This window comes from Pleuronectes platessa, chromosome 1, assembly GCF_947347685.1.
Source record: "Pleuronectes platessa chromosome 1, fPlePla1.1, whole genome shotgun sequence".
Taxonomy (NCBI): Eukaryota; Metazoa; Chordata; class Actinopteri; order Pleuronectiformes; family Pleuronectidae; genus Pleuronectes; species Pleuronectes platessa.
This window is the reverse complement of record NC_070626.1, coordinates 15,387,507-15,409,024: the sequence shown is the minus strand read 5'-3', so window position 1 is coordinate 15,409,024 and position 21,518 is coordinate 15,387,507. Positions and strand designations below refer to the sequence as shown.

Here is a 21,518-nt window from a genome sequence, read left to right as displayed (position 1 = left end):
CTGATGAACAGCACTAAAACCTCAGATCATAGGAGACATTGAGGTGGTAAGAGTGAAATCTGTTCTACAGACAAAACGAGGAGATCACATAAAGACAAGTCTCACCATTTAAAAAAATAGACAGGTTTGGCGAGTTACATTATACAAGAGACTTTGCTCAGCAGCCTGGCAGCATGTTGTTCTTATTGTAAACTGGTTTAATTTCCTGGATCATTTTGAAAAATCTTAGTCATTAAGATAATTTCATGAACTTTGCCTCGATTCTCATGATTGTTTATGTCATCTCAACCCGCCCCATAATTTGAATGATTCATTTGCTAATGGACGTTATTAATTCTACACTTCCTGAACACGACACCTCACTGCTGTGGGTTTTCTCTGTTTGGTTTCCCATTATTCATTGTAAATGAATGAAAGCGATGCTCCACATTTCTTAGCACCTGTGAAATGTTTCTCTTGTTGACTGACCCAGATTTCATCTTCAGTTCACTGTGACCAGCTCTGATGGTAAACAGCCTGAGTCTCCCTGCAACACAAGTTTTATACCCCAGCCTGCAAAGAGCATCATATTTGAGGAGATTCGTACTATTCAAGCCTTCCTCATGCAGCTGCACCCACCAGGAGCAGCAGGTGCAGCGACATGAGCTGGAACAATCAGTACACGACCAGCATACCTACAGAGGTCTTCAGGTGTTTTGCCAGTGTCACCTGTGCATCTACATTTTCTGCATGTTAGGCTATAAAAGATCATACTTTATATTCTTTAATAACTGATACAAATTAATAAACAAAACCACTGAGCCTTTCCCCAGTAATTAAATCAGAAAGATAGGTTTATCTTCAACTGCTGAACTGAAAAAGATTTCCATTCCTCACCTAGGATTTCCCATCCCCTCCGCCCCCCAACCCTCCTTACACCGCCCTCTCTCTACTGTCCACATACTGGACCATCTGTTTACGAGCGTGGGAGATGACTGGAGTGAGTGGGATGACTGGAGTACCGGGCGTAGTAGCACCAGGAGTCGATGCACCGGGGGTTGAGGCAGCGGGTGTCGAAGCTGCGGGTGTTGAAGCACCAGGCGTAGAAAGAGCAGGCGAGGAAGCACGGGGGGTGGTGCCCGGTGTTGTACCTGGAGTGGCAGGAGTCACGACAACAGAGGCTGGACTTAGAATTTCAGCCCCAGGTCGAGGCTCCAATCGGGGGGTGGATGTGATGAAACGAGCCTCCCTGATCCGATAGGGACTTCGGTAGGTGGAGATGGGCGACAGCTCAGAACCCCAGCCGAGATAGCTCCCGCTGGAGGGAGACTGTGCTTCTGCACTGAAATACAGTGTGGTGCTAGACTCTCCAGGTATCCCCGGCTTTTTCTCTGGGGAAGCAATCAGCATAGGGGAACGTCGCTCAGGTGACCAGCCGGGAGTCTTGATATCCAGAGAGCATACGGAGGACGAGGCTGGGGTCAGGCTTGCAGCATTGCTGTCGATGTGCCGGAGGCTCTCTGGTTGCATAGGGGATGAGAGTGACGGTGAACCATAGGCTGCACTCTGAAAATCCTCTTCACCTTTGGAAAAAAAAAAGGAGAATTTGAAGTGTCTTCAAAATAATACACACACTTCTTATAGAGGAAGCCACAGGGAACCTCCACAGAAAATGTAAAGTATCAGTAATAATAGACCTATTCCTCACCATTAATCCCACTGCATGAGATTAACAGCACACACACAGAGAACATTACACATATTTATCCTTTGCATGAAGCAGTGAAGTCTGGTGATTGAACAGTTTTAACACCAAGACTGTACAGGTGCATTATTGAGTTTTTGATAAAGGAGATGTGTTCAATATTTCTGTCATCGCAGAGTGAGTGTTTGCTTTTGAGCTTGTGCATTGCTATGTTAGCAGATAATCAGGAATCACACCATTTCGTTCGGATGGTGGAGCACTGGAGTCTTCCTCTGCTGTCTCTTCATTAATGACCTCATGGATCGGGATAATCTCTGGAAACCTTCTCATATCCTGGATTGTTGTGGGAGGAGCTCTCCTCACCGGTCTGGCCACCACACTAGTGGGAGGAGGCTTTGCTGCTTGGACCACCTCTGTCACCTGGAGACAAGACAATCAGCGCTTGAAAACACGTCAACCCCATTGAAAATGTGTGCACTGTATATGATGCTTTCAGTTTATTCATCTACATTTTCAGATTCTACACATAGTCCGGCTGTGCCATTTAGAAGTCTCCTACAAATGCAGTGAACAATTGCTTATTTCCTTTGTAAACAACGAGGGATCCCACAGGTGGATCCTTCTGTGGCCAACCTATCCCAGGATTCATGGCGTGACAAAGTTAAGAGGATAGCTATGTGTCTGCAGTAGGTGCAGCCGCTTAAAGAGGATAACACTGAAATTGTAAGTGATGGACAAGCTGTTGATGCAAATAGGAAATCCGCTATAGGTCATACCATATGCCCTATCATTATAACATTAAATATGTAATAACAACATAGCATATAATAACTTCAATAAATATCTTACCTGTGGAGCCTGGGCCACCTGTGGAGGAGCTGGCTGAGGAGACGGATGTGAGATCTGAGGAACCTGTGGTTGAACAGGTGCAACCTGACAAATCACAGCACAAATAAGAATAAGAAACCATTTACACATTCGTAAAATATTTAACTATGTGATCTCTCTGCTGAATTTAATCAATTAAAATCAAATCAAGTCAAACTATATTGTCATTTTACCAGACCTTCAACAGTATTGCAGGGAGAATGAATATATTGTTAATATATAAGATTAGATAAACTGTCCATCTTAAAAGAGCATGTGAATTAAATTTTTTGAAAAGAGTCAAATATCAAATATAAAGTGGCTTCACAGGACAGTTTCAGGAAAGCAACTCACCCGAGGGACATATGGTTCGTCTGGGGAGTGAAATTCTTCAGACAGACCCATCAGTCCAGCCAGTCCCCCCTCGCCATAGCCCGACCAGATCTTTGTTACATCCCCTGTCTTCAGGGCCAAGCGAATCAGCAGCCAGTGGTGATGTCTCCAGCCCTCCCATTGGATAGGAAGGTCCATGAGAGTCCCACCTCCTAATAATATGAATAACCCGAGTCATCTAATTAGATAGACAGATATAGATGGATGGATGGTGGATGGATGGATGGAGCTTTAAACAGACCAGACAGTGTTGCGTGGCGATGGAAAGTGGGCGTGACTTTCTCCTCCAATGAGAGCGTAGACCCACGCTCTGTGCAGGCCCCACTAATCCCTCTGTGGCGAATACTCTGGAAAATCTCAAAGGACTTCGGGTGGAGGAAACGATAGTACAGAACCAACGCTATCACTCCTGTAGAGAGAGGAAGAAGTAAACAGAAGTGAGGAGGACTTGAAGAGTGAATGAAGGAGATGTTCCTGCAGCAACATGAACATACAGCTGTGGAAACAGGTGTGTTAGGATTTGCACACGTATAGTGAATGAAGATTTTTTACAGCATGTGGCCGGGATTCTAACCAATGAGGAAGCTGCAGAACACTGCGGCTGGGATGCCAACAGTGTCCCAGGACACCATGGTAAACATCCAGGATGAGGCCAGAAGAAGAAATGCGTTCTCTAAGAACATGACCTGAGGAAAGAAAAAGAGAAACAGACAAATTGTTACCACTTCTAAAACCTGTCACCCATATTTGTTACAGGTGTCAAATGGTTTTCATTCAGTTAGTTTTTTGTATCAATCAAACTGATTGACACTTTGAACCAAAGGGCTCTACACAATTCCCAAGATATTGACCTACATGTGCATTTCACAGACATATCGGTATCAGTGTTTATGTTTGCTGACATGAAAACTTACATTTTACAGAATAAAAAGAAACAGGAAAGATGTAAATGTTTATTTTCTTAATTCAAGTTCCATATAATTTGTATGGATTTTTCTCTTTATTAATAAAGACTTATAAAGTCTCAATAAAGTTGCTTTATAAGGGTTTGAAAACAACAACTTGTCACTACTGACAATTTAACATATTTATCTATCTATTTCAAATATATGTTTTGCCGGATGTATCCTATTGGAAATTATTTACTCCATAAAATCGGTCTGGCTCTAATGTATTTTCTGTATTTCTATTTTCTGTTTTCCTCAAAACAAGGCCTAAATATGAAGAAAAGAAGAGAAAAGTAAATTTTCCCCAAATTAAATTATTCTTCCTCATGCCAGGTTTGTTTAACGAAAATAATCCTGAATCAGATTTTTTTTTTCTGTTTTTATATTCTCAAAAGTTTTGTGTTCCATCGAATACAAACATCAACCAAAAGTTTGAGTAAGAATCTGTTGTTTCTCTATTGTTATTTGTTATTATATGTGCCTTTGTTCCATGACAGAGGAAATAATGGATACAGGAAAATGCACAATTGTCGGATCCACATTCACACAAGCCTGAGCTGACAAAGCCAAACATACCAGGTAGAAACCGGCCATGCGGTATCTGGATTGACCGTACTTCACGTTGAGGAAGAGGAAGATGTGAATGGCTCCCAGCACGAGGTTGAAGATTCTCCATCGACTTGTTGATCGTATGATGTCAGTTTGCTGAGACACCATCCAGAAAGTTGCCCCCAGCCAGTGCACACCTGACACATACACAAACACAGGCAGCAAGAGTAAATACTTGTTGTAGACAAACCAAACTGCTCATGTCTTAGAAAAGTGACTATTTCAGCAACTTGCCGATGACTCCCAGGATCCACTGTTTGAAGATACGTGTGAAGAGCATGAGAACAGCGAATCGAGATCCCAACATACCGACCTGCGGACAGAGAAAACCTCCCTGTCACATCCTTACCTCTCACAAATCAAAAAACAGGCCAATAAATATGGAATATTATACTGATACTGTTATATTAACACTGCATGTTGTACATATTGGTTGTTTAAAGTGTATAAATGTGCTCACCCTCCACAGCAGTCGACAGAGAATGGCAGCAGGCGTCATATGTAAGTGACCCGGTCTGATCAGAGAACAGGCTCTGGCGTAGAGGACCAAGGCCCAGGCAAGAGAAAGCAAACACACCACGAAACACACCGAGGCTGGAGGGGAGAGACGGAAAGCCATGACGAGGAGAGAGGAAAAGAAGTGTCAACACATGGATACACCACTTTACATTAGACACAAGGCTGCTGCAGATGCACGCTGGAAACTCTAATAAGTGTTAAAGCTGCGATAATTGGCGTTTTGGTCACATGTAGAAGATCATCTGACATATGGTGAGCATGTGACCAAAAACGTACCTATTTACACATCAAGCAGACACAGAGCAACATTAGCTCAATCTGGAGTCCAGCTAACAAATCCATATAATCAATCTCTTTTGACTCTGTTTTGGTCTCCACCAATTCCTGTGGGAAAAATGTGTCTATATGTTTATAAGCCAATCAGCTTTGTTTGCAGTTTGGTGTTTTATACTTCAAATGTCTACATTTGTTTTCAAATTCAAACATAAAAACTCAGATTTACCTCATTGTTTGAGATACTATACTATTTTGGCAACAGTTCACAATTCTATATATTTATATTATATTATAACACATTTTTTAAATTTCATATATGTATTTTGTATTTGTGATGTGTGAAATAAACTAAACGCCAGAGTCTCAACCCCTGGGAGGTTTCCTATACTCTGCAGCCACACCCTCTGTCAACCTTCACATCACAAGGGGTCTAAGTGCCCAATGGACTATCATTTACATCACATCACTTTTATCTTTGAACTTTTAAGTGTTCATGGCAATACATTTAGTTTGTTTTCAACTGAAGTCTCTCCTGATTGAAATACTGCATATACTTCTCAACACCACCTACAAATATTTATAGGTTCTGTTTCAGACCTTATCACCCACATACATTCTTTATTTACCTTACCTGGAGATTTGAGACCTATATCAGTACAGATGAGCACATAGGTCTGCAGCAGCGTCTGGGGGAGGGTGACCATCAAGGCCTCTAAGAGTCGTAAGCCAGACACGTCTGCCTGCTGCATGATCTCACCATACAAATCCTCATCAGGCAGATGCATACACTCCAACAGCCTGTGGAGGCCACACATGGATGAGGGGGAGGCAGGGAGGATAATGAAGTAGGAGACACAGAGAGAGAGAGAGATACATTATCGTAACGATAATCAAGACCATCATACACCATTTCACAGCCTTGTTAATGCCCACTCCAACCAGCGGTCCAGTATAACCATCAATGATTGTTTATGAATTATTGATCATTGATTAATCGATAGATCTCCATCACACAAACGCACAGACCACCCACCTTTTGAAGATACCCAGGTGCAGTATATGTGTCCATGAGAGAGACTTCCTGCGGATGCGTCCATCTGACAGGTACCACATGTAACTGAGCCACTGAGGAACCCATCCTGGGAACAATAGAATGGTATTAATATCAATCTGAATCCTTCTATTGATCGATCGTGTAATATTTACTCACCTGGCAGCAAGAACAGAGCAGTGAACCCAGAAAGATGGGCGTAGCAGTAGTTGTGACCAATCCACAGATAGTACACAAAGCAGTAGATTACTGGGGAAAGACGGAAAGACACACACACACACCAACAGGCTATGAACACATAGAAAGACATTCATCAGGAGTCTGATTGTGAATGATTCATGACATGTATAACTGGATGTAACTTGAGCTGTTGTTGTCTGATTATGATGATACTGAATAATTGTAATACAGTGCAAATCATAAAGATTCATATAGAACAAAATACCAAGTGCTGAATCCTAATTAAATAAATGGACTCAAGAAACAAACTTTTTTCAACTTGATAGTATAATTTACTTCTATTCCATTATATTCTAGAGTTAAATATATAAAAATATATAATGTATGCTGCAAATAATGTATTTTTAATTTTCCCTACTTACATTCATCTTATGGCAATCAATATTATTTTGCTGTCTAATATTTTACATTGTACCATTGCTTTTTAAATAATACATATACAAAGAAAACTAAACCACAGTTTACTCTAGAAAACTGAAACTAAGCTCTGTTTTGTGAAATAATAATAATACATTTGTATTACTATTACTATAAAGTTGATTTGAACAAAAATACTTTGATTACAAAACAAATCATTGTCACAGCCTTAGATGCAGAACATTATTGTCCTTATTATATAAGGATGACCCTTGTGTCTTGCTATCATAACCCAGTATATACTATAAACAGACTGTGAGTATTTAGCTGGATGCTGATGCGCTGTTATACTCAGAATAGCAGTGTTTGCATTATAAGTAACCTGCAGCATTTGATCAGACGATATTTTAATATGTGTGTATTGTGTGTCCACTTCCTCAGATGACCTCTGTTCTGTACATCATCCCATCTAAGGCTTACTGTCAACAAGGCAGCTGATGCCTCCTCTCCTCTCTCAGACTCTCCCCCGTCACACAGCCTGGAGCTCTGCAGTCCTTCCTCCCTCCATCCCTCCATACTTGAAATCTGAACCCCCTTCAGTTGCTAAAACAGGCGGACTGTCTGGACAGACTAGGCCCCAACCTGGGGGATACGCCCATATCCCCGTCCACTCATGCACCTCCAAAAGAAAAGGGCGCTGGAATATGACAACACTGCTCTGCTTTGTCTCGGGAAATATCACAATGATCCAATGATGCAGCTTTTTCGACGCAAAAAAAACAACTCTGGCATGAGTCTGCAGTTTTGCTGCATAGGGATTTCATAAGATGCATGGGCATACAAATAGTAGACAGTCGCACTGGTGCAGACTCAGCTCTGACTCAATAATTCATAACAACATTTATATCACAATGGAAGCAACTTTCTATGATGGATTGTTGCAGATATTAACACACACGTGACATCAAGAGGATGCTGTGTCATCTGGACTGTGTCTGCATCCTCCATCACACACTGTACTAAAACACACTGTCACACGCACGCGCACACCAATAAAGTCAAATAACACACTGCAGGTACGTGCACGGGGACACATCATGACGTATCCGTCATCAAACACACTGTGAGTGACACTGCATCGGTCTGAATGTGAGTGTGTGTGTGTGTGTGTGTGTGTGTGTACGTGTGTGTGTCCCAGGTAGGACTCACGCGCAGTCCGCTCTGCGACGATGAGAAATGCGGTAAAGACGAACACGCAAACTTGGCAGCAGGGCATGCACGCGCCTCCGTTGCTCGGCGCCGCCGTGTAGTCTCTCATGGCGGCTCCTCTTCACACAGTGACTTTCAGCTGCTCAGGTCTGATCCCCGGTCTGCAGGACGCTGTGGTGGTGGTGCTGGTCCCAGTGCTCCGGAGGGCTCGGTCCAGCTGCAGCAGCAGTCTCAGTCCCGCTCTCTCTGCTCCACAACCCCGTCCCACCGCCACCGCCCGTCCCGTTAAAGTGATAGTAGGCTGCTGATGATGGAGAGAGGTGAAACACATTCGATGGTAAAACACTATGAACGGACCAAACTTACTGTTTTGGCAAAATGTTAGAGTTCGTTGATGAGAAATAACGTATTTTGTGAGGATAAAGTTAGACAACATTGAAAACAGATAAGATGCACATGATTCATTTGGAGGTTTAATTGATGACTCAGTCAGAAGAGACATATATCCTTCATATATAAATATTATATATTTGTATGTACAAAACACACTCCTTAAAAAGACTTTGCATGGACTTCCATTTATTGACCTTAAAGGGATATTTTATTCAAAAATGAAAATTCCATCATTATCTACTCACCCCTATGCCGATGGAAGGGTGGTTGAAGTGTTAGTGTCCACAAAACCTTTTTGGAGTTTCAGGGGTAAACAGCAGTGGAGCCAAATCCAATACGATTCAAGTAAATGGTCATTTCTTCAAACGTAAAAAATCTACAGAAAATGCCATAAAGTGCCTCCATACTGCTCCTGTGGACGTCTTCCAAGTGTCCGTTGGCCCAGACATTCAAATTCGACTCAAAGCTGCAGTTAAAAAATTGCATGAATTTGCATTTTGCACTGTTGAATCTTAGGAAGGTTCTAAGTAGAGTTTCAAAATGCAAAAAGAAGAAATGGGAACACGAGCCCAAAAGTTGTGAGCAGGCAATTTATTGAAAACAACAATTTAACTGAAGTAGACTGTTCATCAGCTGATCAAAAGTTTAAGACCACAGCTCCAAAAAAAACAAAAACCTCCTAAACAGAAATTAAAGTGTCAAAAACTGACTCAGTAATGAGTAGCTCCACCATTATTGTTGATCACTTCAAAAATTCGTTTTGGCATGCTTGATGCAAGTGTATGTTGCGCCAAGTAGTGAAGATGGCTTCACGAAGGGCATCCACTGTCTGGACCTGAAGTCCATTTTTGTAAACTTCCCTTGCCATCCATCCCCAAATGTTCTCAATTGGATTAAGATCAGGGGAACACGCAGGATGGTCCAAAAGAGTGATGTTATTCTCCTGGAAAAAAGTCTTGGTCAGACGGGCATTGTGAATTGGAGCGTTGTCCTGCTGAAAAACCCAGTCGTTACCACCCAGACGAGGGCCCTCAGTCATGAGGGATGCCCGCTGCAACATCTCCACATAGCCAGCTGCTGTTTGACGCCCCTGCACAACCTGGAGCTCCATTGTTCCATTGAAGGAAAAAGCACCCCAGATCATGATGGCGCCCCCTCCACTGTGCCGTGTAGAAAACATCTCAGGTGGCATCTCCTTGTCATGCCAGTAACGTTGGAAGCCATCAGGACCATCAAGGTTACATTTTTTCTCGTCAGAGAATAAAACTTTCTTCCACCTTTGAATGTCCCATGTTTGGTGCTCCCTTGCAAAGTCTAAACGGGCAATTTTGTGGCGTTGAAGGAGACATGGCCTTTGAAGACGTTTCTTGTTTTTGAAGCCCTTCCTTCGCAGATGCCGTCTGATGGTTATTGGGCTGCAGTCAGCACCGGTAATGGCCTTAATTTGGGACGAGGATCGTCCCGTGTCTTGACGGACAGCCATTCGGATCCTCCGGCTCAGCGCCGGTGAGATTTTTTTGGGTCTACCACTTGATTTTTTTGTTCCATAACCCTGAGGATCTTTTAAGAAATGCAAAATGACTGTCTTACTGCGTCCAACCTCAGCAGCGATGGCACGTTGTGAGAGGCCTTGTTTATGCAGTTCAACAATCCTACCACGTTCAAAGACGGTGAGCTTTTTTGCCTTTGCCATCAAGAAATCTTCACAGTGTGATTACTTGACAGGAAATGACATGGAATCCAAATTTTTGCACAGATTTTGGCTTTTAAAGGCTGTGGTCTTAAACTTTTGATCAGCTGATTAACAGACTATTTGAGTTAAATTGTTGTTTTCAATAAATTGCCTGCTCACAACTTTTGGTCTCTTATTCCCATTTCTTCTTTTTGCATTTTGAAGCTCTACTTAGAACCTTCCTAAGATCCAACAGTGCAAAATGCAGATTCATGCAATTTTTTAACTGGTCTTAAGATTTTGATCAGGAGTGTATTAGAAGGTTTCAAACATCGATTTCAAGCCGTTGACCGCATCAAAATGACTGGTTGTTGTGTTTTGCTGTCAGAATCGATAGTCTACCAGTGGACTCAAGTTCTACGGGATTACGAGAGGACCGTTTCAGAGCAACAGACGGCGTTTATGGTTGTAAGCCATGAAACCTGTTTACTCCAACTGGACTGAGGAGACATTCAAAAAGGCTCAAGGTTGCAGTGCCCATGTTATATCAGGTAACGTCTACCAGAGATTAACGTTACACATGAAATATTAACAAATCTAGTGTTTAAAAAGCATGGCCAGATCGTGGTTAAAAGATGTGTGGAGCTTCTTTTTTCTAGGTAGCTGAGCATCTGCAATAGAGGTGCTCCTCTTCGCATTTGACCATACCAGTTGTAACTATATGGTGTAATGGCAAATGTAGTGACGCAAAAGAAAAAAATACTAGCTCAAAAACATACTCAAGTAAGAGTAGGGCGTTCAGTTTAAAAAAAAAAAGGAGCATGAGTAGTACTCAGTCCTTTTACTGTTTTACTCATTTAAGTTTCTTTTAATCAGTTACTACCCAACCCTGAGTTAACAAACAATTGTCTTTAAGATGTAGATTAATAAACTGAGGTTAGTTACCTTGAGTCTGATAACAAGTGCTAGATGTGTTAGGTTTAAGTGAAGGTTCGGACCCCAAAGCAGACACGGAGTGGTTTGTAGATGGATAAATGAACAGAGTTTATTAGCTGGTGAGGAAGAGGAAGGCAGGAGTAGCAGGGTGCTGGCTGGCTTGTAGATCCTGGCAACGTGGAGGATGAAGAGCCGAGCGACGAGGCACACGAGGGTTCTGGATGAAGAGAGCAACAAGGTTAGCGTACATCCAAAAGACAAAGAAGTCGAGAGTTTCCTACTCATCACTTGATACCGTAGTGGACGGAATAATCTGGCGTTGAAGTGATGAGACGCCCAGGCTTATATGGAGGAGGATGATTAGGAGGATTGGACGCAGGTGTGCCTTGTCCTGCTGCAGCCACCAGCCAGCCACACCCCCTGCCACACACAACACACAGGGGAACACAGAAGGGAAGGGGGAGAACACAACCACAAACCACACAACACAAAACACTATCACCACAAGATGGTGTTTTTTGACCAGATTCAAGATTCAAGATTCAAGAGCTTATTGTCACAACAATTACATTTAGCAGTCTCTGGCAAGGAAATGCTTGGGTCACAGGCTGACTTCTAATGATGTGTGTGTGTGTGTGTGTGTGTGTGTGTGTGTGTGTATATGTGTGTATGTGTGTGTGCGTTTGTTTTATGTGCAGGTGAGGCATCTGGATTTTTTCCTTTTTGTTTGTGTTCTCCAAATAATGCCAGAACCCCCATGCTAAGATGGATAGGTACGAATAGTTAGGTGCAACCCTTTTTTTGTCATTTTAAAAACTTTTTTCTTCTCTTTCATTGCCATGATATTCAACATGCAATAACATCAGCTGGAATACAAATGTAATTGTTTATTTATTTTGTTTTATTCAAGGTATTATTGAAAAAGGAGGAGAAATGACAAGTTAAACACAACATCAAATCAACTTGCTACTTCAAGTTCTAGAACAAGAATGCAGCCTGGATCATTGAACTGATATTGAGATAATTTCTCCTACAATTAACTGATTTATTGCCAACTTGTGTCTGCTTTGGCTGCTGCATGCTAGCTTTTCCCTTTTAAATGTTTAAGCTGGAGAGGATATCCCTATCCCAAGGAGTGAGTATGATGATCTGATCCTGAGACACCATCAACTTCAGAATGTTATCCTGCAGCCATAAAGCTGAAAATAAAAAGTTGAAAGTCGAGCTGCACAAGTTTTCGTTTTCCTACACCACTGGTAAGTGCACCATTGGACGACTCTTTTTTTCTCACAGGACTTACTTCGGTGATCTTTGAATGTCTGTTTACAAAAATAAACACAGTGTACAGAAAAAAATCTGCCAGAAAACTCCCTCTAGAGCAATGGTTCATACCCACACCAAGTCAATTTCCTTTATGTATAAATATACTTGGCAATTCAAAATAATTCCGACTCTGATTCTGATCTGGTTCTCAACTGGTCTGGCTTCGGGACCCACCATTACCCCTTAACGACAAGCAGTGACCAAAATCGAGGAAAATGTTCAACTTCTCAAATGTATTTAATGAAAAGATGGTGCAGTTTGAACCTGAGATAGTACAGAATATCACAGTATGCCAACACAAACAAAAACAAGTTTAATGATAAACCAAAATGACCAGCAGTTGGCGAGGCTAGAGAGGGGAATATTCCTTTTTACACTCAATTAGCTGCATTTGATTTAAAAACCAAAAGGTGCATGTTAAGGACACAAGGTGTACTTGTTATCCGTCCAGCCATGTAGGTGTACCAGTCCTTTGACTTTGACTGTTGTCATGTTACAAATTCCAGTTTCTCACATTCAAGAGGTTTAAGTATAGTTTTCAGTCTGTGAAATGTTTCTTCACTTTGCAGCTGCATTTCCTCTGTGTTGGGTTAAATGTCATGTCGAAAGATACCTACCTTGTCTTTTGTAGTTTTTTGTTGTCTGTTTTGATTTGTCGTTGTGTTTTGCACTTCAGGGCCACCGTAGATGGGCATTAAGAGTAGTCTGACTCCTTCAGACACTCACAGTTCACACTTGGCATCTTGCTTTGTCCCAAATACAAGTGCTCATGCTCGTGAATGGAGTAAATATTTACCAATACCTGGGGTCAAAATGGAAACCATTTGCACAATTCCTCAAGCTGATTGTGAGACGTTTGATAAATATGTCTCTATTTTGCTATAGCGACCAAACCAACATTGCCCGGCTCAACGTCTGGATTGGTCTGAAATCTCTTTCTTTGATTCATGAGCAAGTGTGAGTCAGATGTTTGAAGGCTGTTGCGCAGACTCCTCTTTTGTGGTTCCTGTGTCCGTAGCTCAGAGGTGATTGGGTCATCACTTCTTATTGTATCATACATGTTATCATATGGAAAATTTGCTGTAAATGTCTATTTAGAAAATATACACAGTTTACTGAAGGCCACGTGCTGGTTCTCACCACTTCCCCGCCCACCACAGACCTTTCCTTGGCTTTAGGAAGCTTCAACCTGACCTGGAGCCAAGATAGATTTCTGTTAAGTTATATTCTGAAGTTCATTGTAAATTAAGTCCATCAGACACATTATTCTCTGGACATATTGACAGTTTTGTGCTCCCATATGTCAAACTGTAATATATGCCCAAAACACAGTTGAAAAAATATGAGCCAGAGTTCAATTTTGATAAGGGAATTTACTCAATAATATGTACTGAAAACAGTGTTCATAAAATCCTTGAATAAAACATGTATTCACATTTTCAGCTCTTTAAGACAGGAGACAAATAAAATAAGGCAGCATGATCTTTTCTGATATGATGACCTGCTGTCCTAAACAACACCTACAGCTGATAAGCTACAGATACAACCTACACACAAGCTGTAGGCCGGCTCCTTGGTCCCGTATCCCCATTCCTTTCTTTCAACAACCTCCTGTTAATGTGCATTCATCGGGTTGGTAAGGGATGAAAAGTTGCAGCAGTTAAAGCACCAGCATGTGTAATATCCTTCCTGGCATGGAGATGAAGTTTACCTCCCTTCTATTTAACCTTACAAAGGGGTTCCAGTAGCAGCTCATGATTATAACATTTTTAAAAACACAGGGTGAGCTGAGAAAAGTGCAACAACACAGTATCATGAATATTTGAATCTGTACTCTCATTAAAAGCTGCAGAGCTGCAACCTCCACAATGCCTCTTATTCCTCCTCTGTACAAACTCCTTGTTTTCTTAAAAAGCCTCCGATTAAATAGTTGAATAGTTATCTAATCCTTTGTGCAATTTTCAATGATGGTATCATTATGGCAGTAGTTTCACATGGTTTTGGTATTTCTCCCAGTTCTTTTCATTCTTTGTGTTAAAAACAGTCCTGAGAATCCATGGTCTTTCCAATACGTCCCGTTGTGTTTTTACGCATTGGATTTTCTTCCAGTCACCTCCAAGTCGTCCTGTGTTGTTGGACTGAATCATCACAACTCGTGTGTTGTTCCTGTTGTTTTTACTGTAGATGACTGCTTCAACCAGTTGTTTATTACTTTGTTTGTTTAACTTTTATTCCATCTTGTATCCACCTGTGCATCTTCATGTCCTCCAGACTGATCATGTGTCAGTAATATCTGTTGAGGCTCTGAGTGACTGTGCTGATGTCAGGTTGTCCGTTCATCCAGATCTCTCGGAGAATCCTTTCCCGCTGTTCTAGCCGCTGGTCTCGGTCCAACTCTGGGGATGTGCACACACACACACACATACACACAAACACACACACACACACACACACACACACACACACACACACAGAAAGAGGGCAGGGTGTTAAAATACACCCACACACACTGTCTATTCTCATAAATGATAAATGTAAATATGAGAAGACTTTCTATTGTAGAGAACCAATATATCTGACCTTTGTTTTCTTAGAAAAAACAGAGCAGCTAGGATTTTCAAATGTGTTTGTTATCTGGAACAGTCAGTAGAGGATCTAGGATTTATAAATCAGGGGCCATATCAGCTCCACAGCTTTGAGCAAAGAGAAATATCATTCAATATATATTTTTGCTCCTGTCTGATTTGTTTGTTTTTTTGTGTTTGAGCAAGAAGCAAAAACTACTGACTAGATTTCCACGAAACTTGGGATGGGACATCTTTGCATGGATCCGTACAAAGGGGTGGGTCAAGGAATAAAGCATGATAAGGGAACTAAAATCTACGAGTGTGTTGAATTCAGTGCAGCTTGATTGAGTTGAGACACTGTTGGGCCAAGGCTGAAGTCTGTCCTGTATAAGATTTTATTCCTGAATTGTAGTAAGATAAGAGAATCCTTTATTAGTCCCATAGTGGGGACATTTCCAATGTGCAACGTTACAGAAGCAAGAGGGCAGTCAATAATAATAATAAGTATCAAGCAATACTTATATTGTGAGCAGAGTAAAAAATGAATGTATCCAGTGTAGACAGAATATGTACAGTGTGAACATATGTTTGTTGCACATAAGCCATTGAATTTGACACACAGACCTGGGAGCACAGCTGATTGCACAGTCTTACTGCTGCAGGAGGGAAGGACCTGTGATACCTTCCCTTGGTGCAGTCTGGGTGTATGTCATTGTGTTTGTGTGTGTACCCTCAGCCGATGTGAACATGCTGGCATGCAGAAGAGCTCTCTCAAAGCGTCTGCGTCGTCGTGCCGACGGGTCAGACGGGTCGTCCCAGTCCTCTGACTCACTGTCCCCCACAGGCCCGGCCCCTCCAGACGCAACAACAGCAGTGCTGTCTCGGTTAATGTTGCCGGGCTGATGCCGGGGACAGCTGTGATGGTGGTGGTGACGGTGATGGTGCCTGCTCCTGTGGCGATGGTGAGGGTGGTTACTGTTTCCGTAGTTACAGTCTGCTCGACAGTGTATCTGGAAGACGATGGCACAGAGTGTGACGAGGAGGCCGGCACACACACCACCCAGAAACACCAGGGCTGTCCGCTCAGGTTGGTCTGAGAGAGAGAGAGAGAGAGAGAGAGAGAGAGAGAGAGAGAGAGAGTGTCACAGGCTGAGTTACATGCACAGTTTTGTACACATATGATGATCCTCTATCAACAGAGACTGTCAATTAACTGTCAATTCAGCAAATGATGCATGACTTTGGGGTGGCTGTGCATGGGGCCCTGAGCTCTGAATCATCTCTCCCCCCTCCTCTGTCCCGAGTTCCTCCTCTTTCTCTGTTCTTTCTATATCTGTTGTTGGAAATCCCTCATCCCCTCACACCTGATCTCCACATCGCATCTCACTCTGCTGCTTTCTCTCAGATTGTCACTGCTTCATCCGTCTGCTACCTGCTCCTTGCTCACCTGCTGCTGACCTACCGTTGTTTGCCTGTTTCCATTCATCTACATCTTCCATCAAACAGCCTTTTTACATGTCCATATAGAAAATGTACATGTCTACATAGAACAAATGTAGACAGTACAGAACTCAGCTGACTGACTTTTAACCGGAGCAAATAGATTGAAAAACATCACCCTGGTTTTAGTCTCTTTACACTGGCTTCCATTAGAATTGATTTTAACAATGTTTTTGTCATAACAGTTTTTCTGATTGTGGACCTACCTGCAATGAAAGTGTAGGCTGCCATCAGGTTGCTAAGTAGTGCCATCTCCTGGGAGCCCACCATATTTGGGCTTGTTGTTATTGGAGCGCTCATGATTTACTGTGTTGTGTTCTCTGGCAGAGGTCAGTGTGGTTCCTTCCTCATGTCTCCCCTGGACTCTGGGTTTGAGCTGTGGAGGGAGGAGAACAGTAGTGAGGAGCGATAGAGAGATAGAAGGAGAGAAAAGGGCAGAGGACGGTGAAAGGTGAAAGGCACAAACATGATATATCATCCTGAAATCCAAAACTTACACATATAGTCGGGTAAAACACTGGGATTTACAGTAGAATTATTACATTACATTACATTACATTACGTTTCATTTAGCTGACGCTTTTATCCAAAGCGACTTACAATAAGTGCATCAACCCCGAGGGTACAGACCCAGGACGACAAGAATCAAGAAAGTATAGAATTATGATAAACTAGTCTGTCTTTATAATTAGTATCTTCGTGTAAATTCATGTGTTTGTGTTAACAGTGTGACTAAGTCCTGATTTAGAATCCTGTAATAAAACATCAACAAAGATTGTGTAATAAAAAAAAAAATCATTTTTAAAGATTTTTGAAGCTCACAGTTATTTTGTGTCATTAAGATACAGATGCTTCTACTGAATGCCTTGTATACTCAAGTAGAAAATGTATCACCAATCATTTGTCTTTATCAGTGAATGAAACATGTCTCATACAGAGCTGAGATGAGATGATTACAGAGTACTCTGGAAACTTTTACGCTTTGCCCCTTGGTCTTTAAATCACTCGTCACTTTGCCTGGTTTATAAACATGTCTGAGCCGTCATCGGCTGCACAGGTTAGAAGAAACACAGCCATGAGCCATTTGGAAATAAAAACGAGGGAACAAAATGAGATTGAAAAACGAGATTTGATTTACTTGTCAAACAGAACTGACAAAAAAAAACAATGACAGGATTAAGAATTTTTGACTTTCTGGCAGTTTAGTGGGTTCAACAACTAATAAGTGTATCTGTAATTCCTCAATGGCTCCTCTCATCACACTGTGTTTAAGCGAAGCACACACCGTTTCATTTAAATCTAAATGCATTAGAGAACTCCGCCTCAAGCCTCCTCCCATGTTACACACTTGTTAATCCCTATAGTTCTTGCATAGCAGGATGTAATTGTAATATGTAGGAATATTCCACTAGGTGGCAACAAATAACTATCAGCCAATTTACACAATTTGTTAAACTGTAAACAAAAACACAGGCATGTGCATAAACATCTACACAAACACACAGACACGCACAGACACAAACAGACACGCACAGACACACACACACACACACACACACACACACACACACACACACACACACACACACACACACACACGCACACACACACACACACACACTCTCTCTCTCTGTTACATACACACACGTGACATGATGTTGACTGGAGACTGACCAAAGTATAATGAGATTTGTTGTGGACTCTAAATCACACTTAGAGCACTGATAGTGATTATTTTTTAAAGTTCTGGCTCTAACAAATAAGATTTGTTCGTTTGCAGTGCCGAGTATTGTTTAGACATGTAGACCCACAACCAGACTCGTAGTTGTACTGGAACTAACCCATACATTTCCAGAATAATGGCCTTATTATAGGTGTGTGTGTGTGTGTGTGTGTGTGTGTGTGTGTGTGTGTGTGTGTGTGTGTGTGTGTTTAGATACAACACTAAGAATGTTAGAGTCCAGACTCTCTGGGAGGAGAGAGTATATAGAACCATTCACTGTGACATGCAGACTAATTAAACTAACAGAGCTGAAATACTAGGGAAGATCCATGAATAGTCCTGTGAAAGGAGAGGAGGATTGTGACAGAGAGCAAGGAAAGACGAGACTCAGCTGGGTCTGATGTTAGTGCTTAACTTGTGTCTCACCTGTTCTGCTTAACCAAACACTTCGCATTCTAATAAGAGTCACACAGGAAGTGGTCTTATCAGGGTGTTATCCTAAAGATGCCTGAGGGTTTTTCAAATGCTGCTTTTAATATGTAAAGGCAGGAACATTTTAATTGAGAAAAAAGGTAAAAATACATTTAAAGCTAAAAAGATATATCTGCTATGTTTATGTAACAATTCTTAGATTTGCTCAATTGGTTGAATACCAGGCAGTGTTATCTCTATGGAAATGTAAAAACAATAAAAACTCTCTGAGAAATAAACACAACCGTCAAATGCCAACCCCCCTGATCGGGATCCACACAAAACTGTAATAGATTTTGTGGTTATCTGTCCAGCAATGTTTGTGGAAGGAAATTTCTTGAAGAGTTAATAATAAATAATAAATGTCGTTGCTTAAACTGCTCTAAATGTTTAGAAATATACAAACTTTAATAGAAAGTGACTTACATTACCTTGTGTGTTCATTAAGACGCTGTATCTAACGCTTGGTGCATAATGCGGTTTGACGGATTGAGTTTAAAAACTGCTTCAGGAATAAAGCTGTCTTCATCAGCTAATAAAAGCTCCATCCTGGATAATGCTGATTAACAACCATCACTTACTGTAGGTACAGTGTTGTGTAACAGTGAAGGATGAGAGCTGGTGAGTGTTGGTAATTTCACTTACTGGGCTCAGCAACACTGAAATCCTGCAAACATCTTCAGTTCCTATGCATTTTTAAAGCCAGATGGAAATCTGCACCTTAAATCATTTCTATTCTCTTAAGTAGAGCTAAGTAATATCTTCACTTACAGCAGAGGTGACACTTCACTGAACTGTGCTTAAAGCATAACTCTCGAATTTCCCAAAAAATGGTGAAGCCTCTCGGCGATACACAACATAACTGCCAGTTTTCACCAACATTCCTTTGTGTTGTCGTCCAAAATGTATGAATCTCTTCTTCCAAATAAAATAACATGTGTTTATTCTGTCATGTTTCAGACCCAGAGTGGAGAAGGGTTGAAAAGGTTTTGTAGAACTGATTCCTTGAATGTGATTTAATTTCCCAGCTGACAACATAAAATACATCTCAGTGAGTGTGTTCTGGCTGAGTATACATGAGCTTTTCCCCCATTACGCCTTTTAATAGTACTTGCGTACGACTGTTTTCTGTCCTGGCTCCTAAATGGTGGAATGAGCTCCCTATCGACATCCGGACATCAGAAAGTTAACACATCTTCTGCCGCAAAAAACTATCAATGTTTGAAACTAATAATTTAGTAGCACTTAAATGGCACTTACTTATAGTACTCTGTAGTTTTGCTTTATTTTTCAAGAAATTGTACTTTCCGGATTCTTGTTGTTCTTGGATTGTACCCTCGGGGTTGAATGCACTTATTATAAGTCGCTTTGGATAAAAGCGTCAGCTAAATGAACTGTAATGTAATAATGAGTGGGAACACTTCGTTAAGACAGATCAGACTTCATGACAAAAAAGTGTATGTGTACCTTAAACTCCATGTAAAAAACACTTCAGGGATAAAATCTAAAACGGAAAAAAGGACCTGCACACTGTTTTCTCACAATGCCGCTGTAGAGACATGGAACAAGTTCAAACTTCAACAGATAAAAAATGGATGATGCTCTCAAAGAACATCCAAGAGAACTGGCCTAAATGATGACGACACTTTCAGCAGTTAAAACTGAAGGTGCAGTAAAAAAAACAGACTGTAAATAAAGATGGACGACACGTCTCCACTTCCTCCCTCTACATGAAGCCAATATACTGTTTATCCCTGATATGAGAACTACTTTCCATTATTTTCGAATTAAAATTAAAACCAAACTTATCAGAATACGAATACTTGAACACACAATAAGAAATGTACCAAAAATGACAGAAACTATATTTAAGAGAAAAGTATTTGATGTGTACTTTGACTTTATTTTGGTCTATGTCCAATCCACTAACGTGGAGGAGGTGGGATTTATGACCACCAGGTGGCGATCAAGACATCTTTGCATACAGTCTATGGTAAAAACTGAAATCACACTAAAGAACAAGTCAGCACTTTGTCTGTCACATTTCAGAAAGCATGCAACTCATAATGAAAAACACAGTTTCATCTCAGACTGACACGTTGCTCAGCATTAAAAACACACCTCAGGCCCGTAATTATGTTACACAACAGTGAAAAAGCAATGCATCAACACAACACGTGCACGGGGAAAGAACATGGCTACAGCTCACATGACATCGCACTGCAACACAACACATCCAAACATAACCCAAGCTCCAAGCACTTTCTAAATTCACTGGCTGTCAGGGTCATTTAGGGATGTTGTGTGTAGACGCTGCAGGACGCGGCCGCCCTTCTCTCCCCCCCTCTCCCACTCACTGCCTCTTTTCAGATTTTAAATCATGCCGCTGAATTCAGCTTTTCATTCTATTTATTTTGTCTTTTTAAAATGAAAGCTGCTCAGATCAATCATGTTTCATGATGTACCTACATACAAATAGAGATCATGTGTCTCAACAGGTCAGTGCAGAGAAAAAAACCTGCCAGGGTTTACTGTCAGGCAGCCGAGCGTCACAGTTATGCAATGACATTAGACTGAGATAGTTGGATCCAGCTCATTACAGCCAATCACCTGCTTCAACAGTCAAGACCACAGGAGCTGTTTACACTGATGACACATGACCGGAGCTCACCCAGTTTATTTCACTCTGTCTTTTGACTGATATTCTAGTGAATGGGGTTAGTGTCAGAGTGAGTGGATATATCTGTACCAGTTGGTGCACAGCAATGCGAGCTGTTTCTT

General features: G+C 41.4%; 2 protein-coding genes across 2 annotated transcripts in view; both read right to left on the bottom strand.

Annotated features, from left to right (window-relative positions):
• Nucleotides 1–912: 912 nt before the first annotated feature.
• Nucleotides 913–8,264, bottom strand: xkr5b (XK related 5b). Its single transcript, XM_053427188.1, has 13 exons — nucleotides 8,153–8,264; nucleotides 6,506–6,595; nucleotides 6,329–6,434; nucleotides 5,927–6,093; nucleotides 4,961–5,094; nucleotides 4,735–4,813; nucleotides 4,468–4,637; nucleotides 3,519–3,630; nucleotides 3,186–3,353; nucleotides 2,906–3,096; nucleotides 2,534–2,617; nucleotides 1,921–2,104; nucleotides 913–1,562 (listed from the first exon to the last, which is right to left on the bottom strand). The coding sequence occupies exons 1-13, from the start codon at nucleotides 8,259–8,261 to the stop codon at nucleotides 913–915; spliced, it is 2,244 nt and encodes a 747-aa protein (XP_053283163.1). The 5' UTR covers nucleotides 8,262–8,264.
• Nucleotides 8,265–13,854: 5,590 nt separating this feature from the next.
• eva1a (eva-1 homolog A (C. elegans)) overlaps nucleotides 13,855–21,518 on the bottom strand; it is a 9,280-nt gene continuing 1,616 nt past the window's right edge. Inside the window, exons 2-4 of the mRNA XM_053423234.1 lie at nucleotides 16,750–16,919; nucleotides 15,774–16,136; nucleotides 13,855–14,872 (exon numbers count right to left, since the gene is read on the bottom strand). Of these exons, the coding sequence (XP_053279209.1) occupies nucleotides 14,760–14,872; nucleotides 15,774–16,136; nucleotides 16,750–16,843 (570 nt within the window). The 5' untranslated portion in view covers nucleotides 16,844–16,919 and the 3' untranslated portion in view covers nucleotides 13,855–14,759. The remainder of the gene's footprint in view (nucleotides 14,873–15,773; nucleotides 16,137–16,749; nucleotides 16,920–21,518) is intronic.

Excerpts from the sequence above, each read along its gene's own strand:
- xkr5b (XM_053427188.1), bottom strand. The coding sequence starts at position 8,261 with ATGAGAGACTACACGGCGGCGCCGAGCAACGGAGGCGCGTGCATGCCC. Across the intron at positions 6,596-8,152 it reads CGTCGCAGAGCGGACTGCGC|TAATCTACTGCTTTGTGTAC; the intron begins GTGAGTCCTACC and ends GTCTTTCCCCAG. Across the intron at positions 6,435-6,505 it reads TGCTCTGTTCTTGCTGCCAG|GATGGGTTCCTCAGTGGCTC; the intron begins GTGAGTAAATAT and ends TATTGTTCCCAG.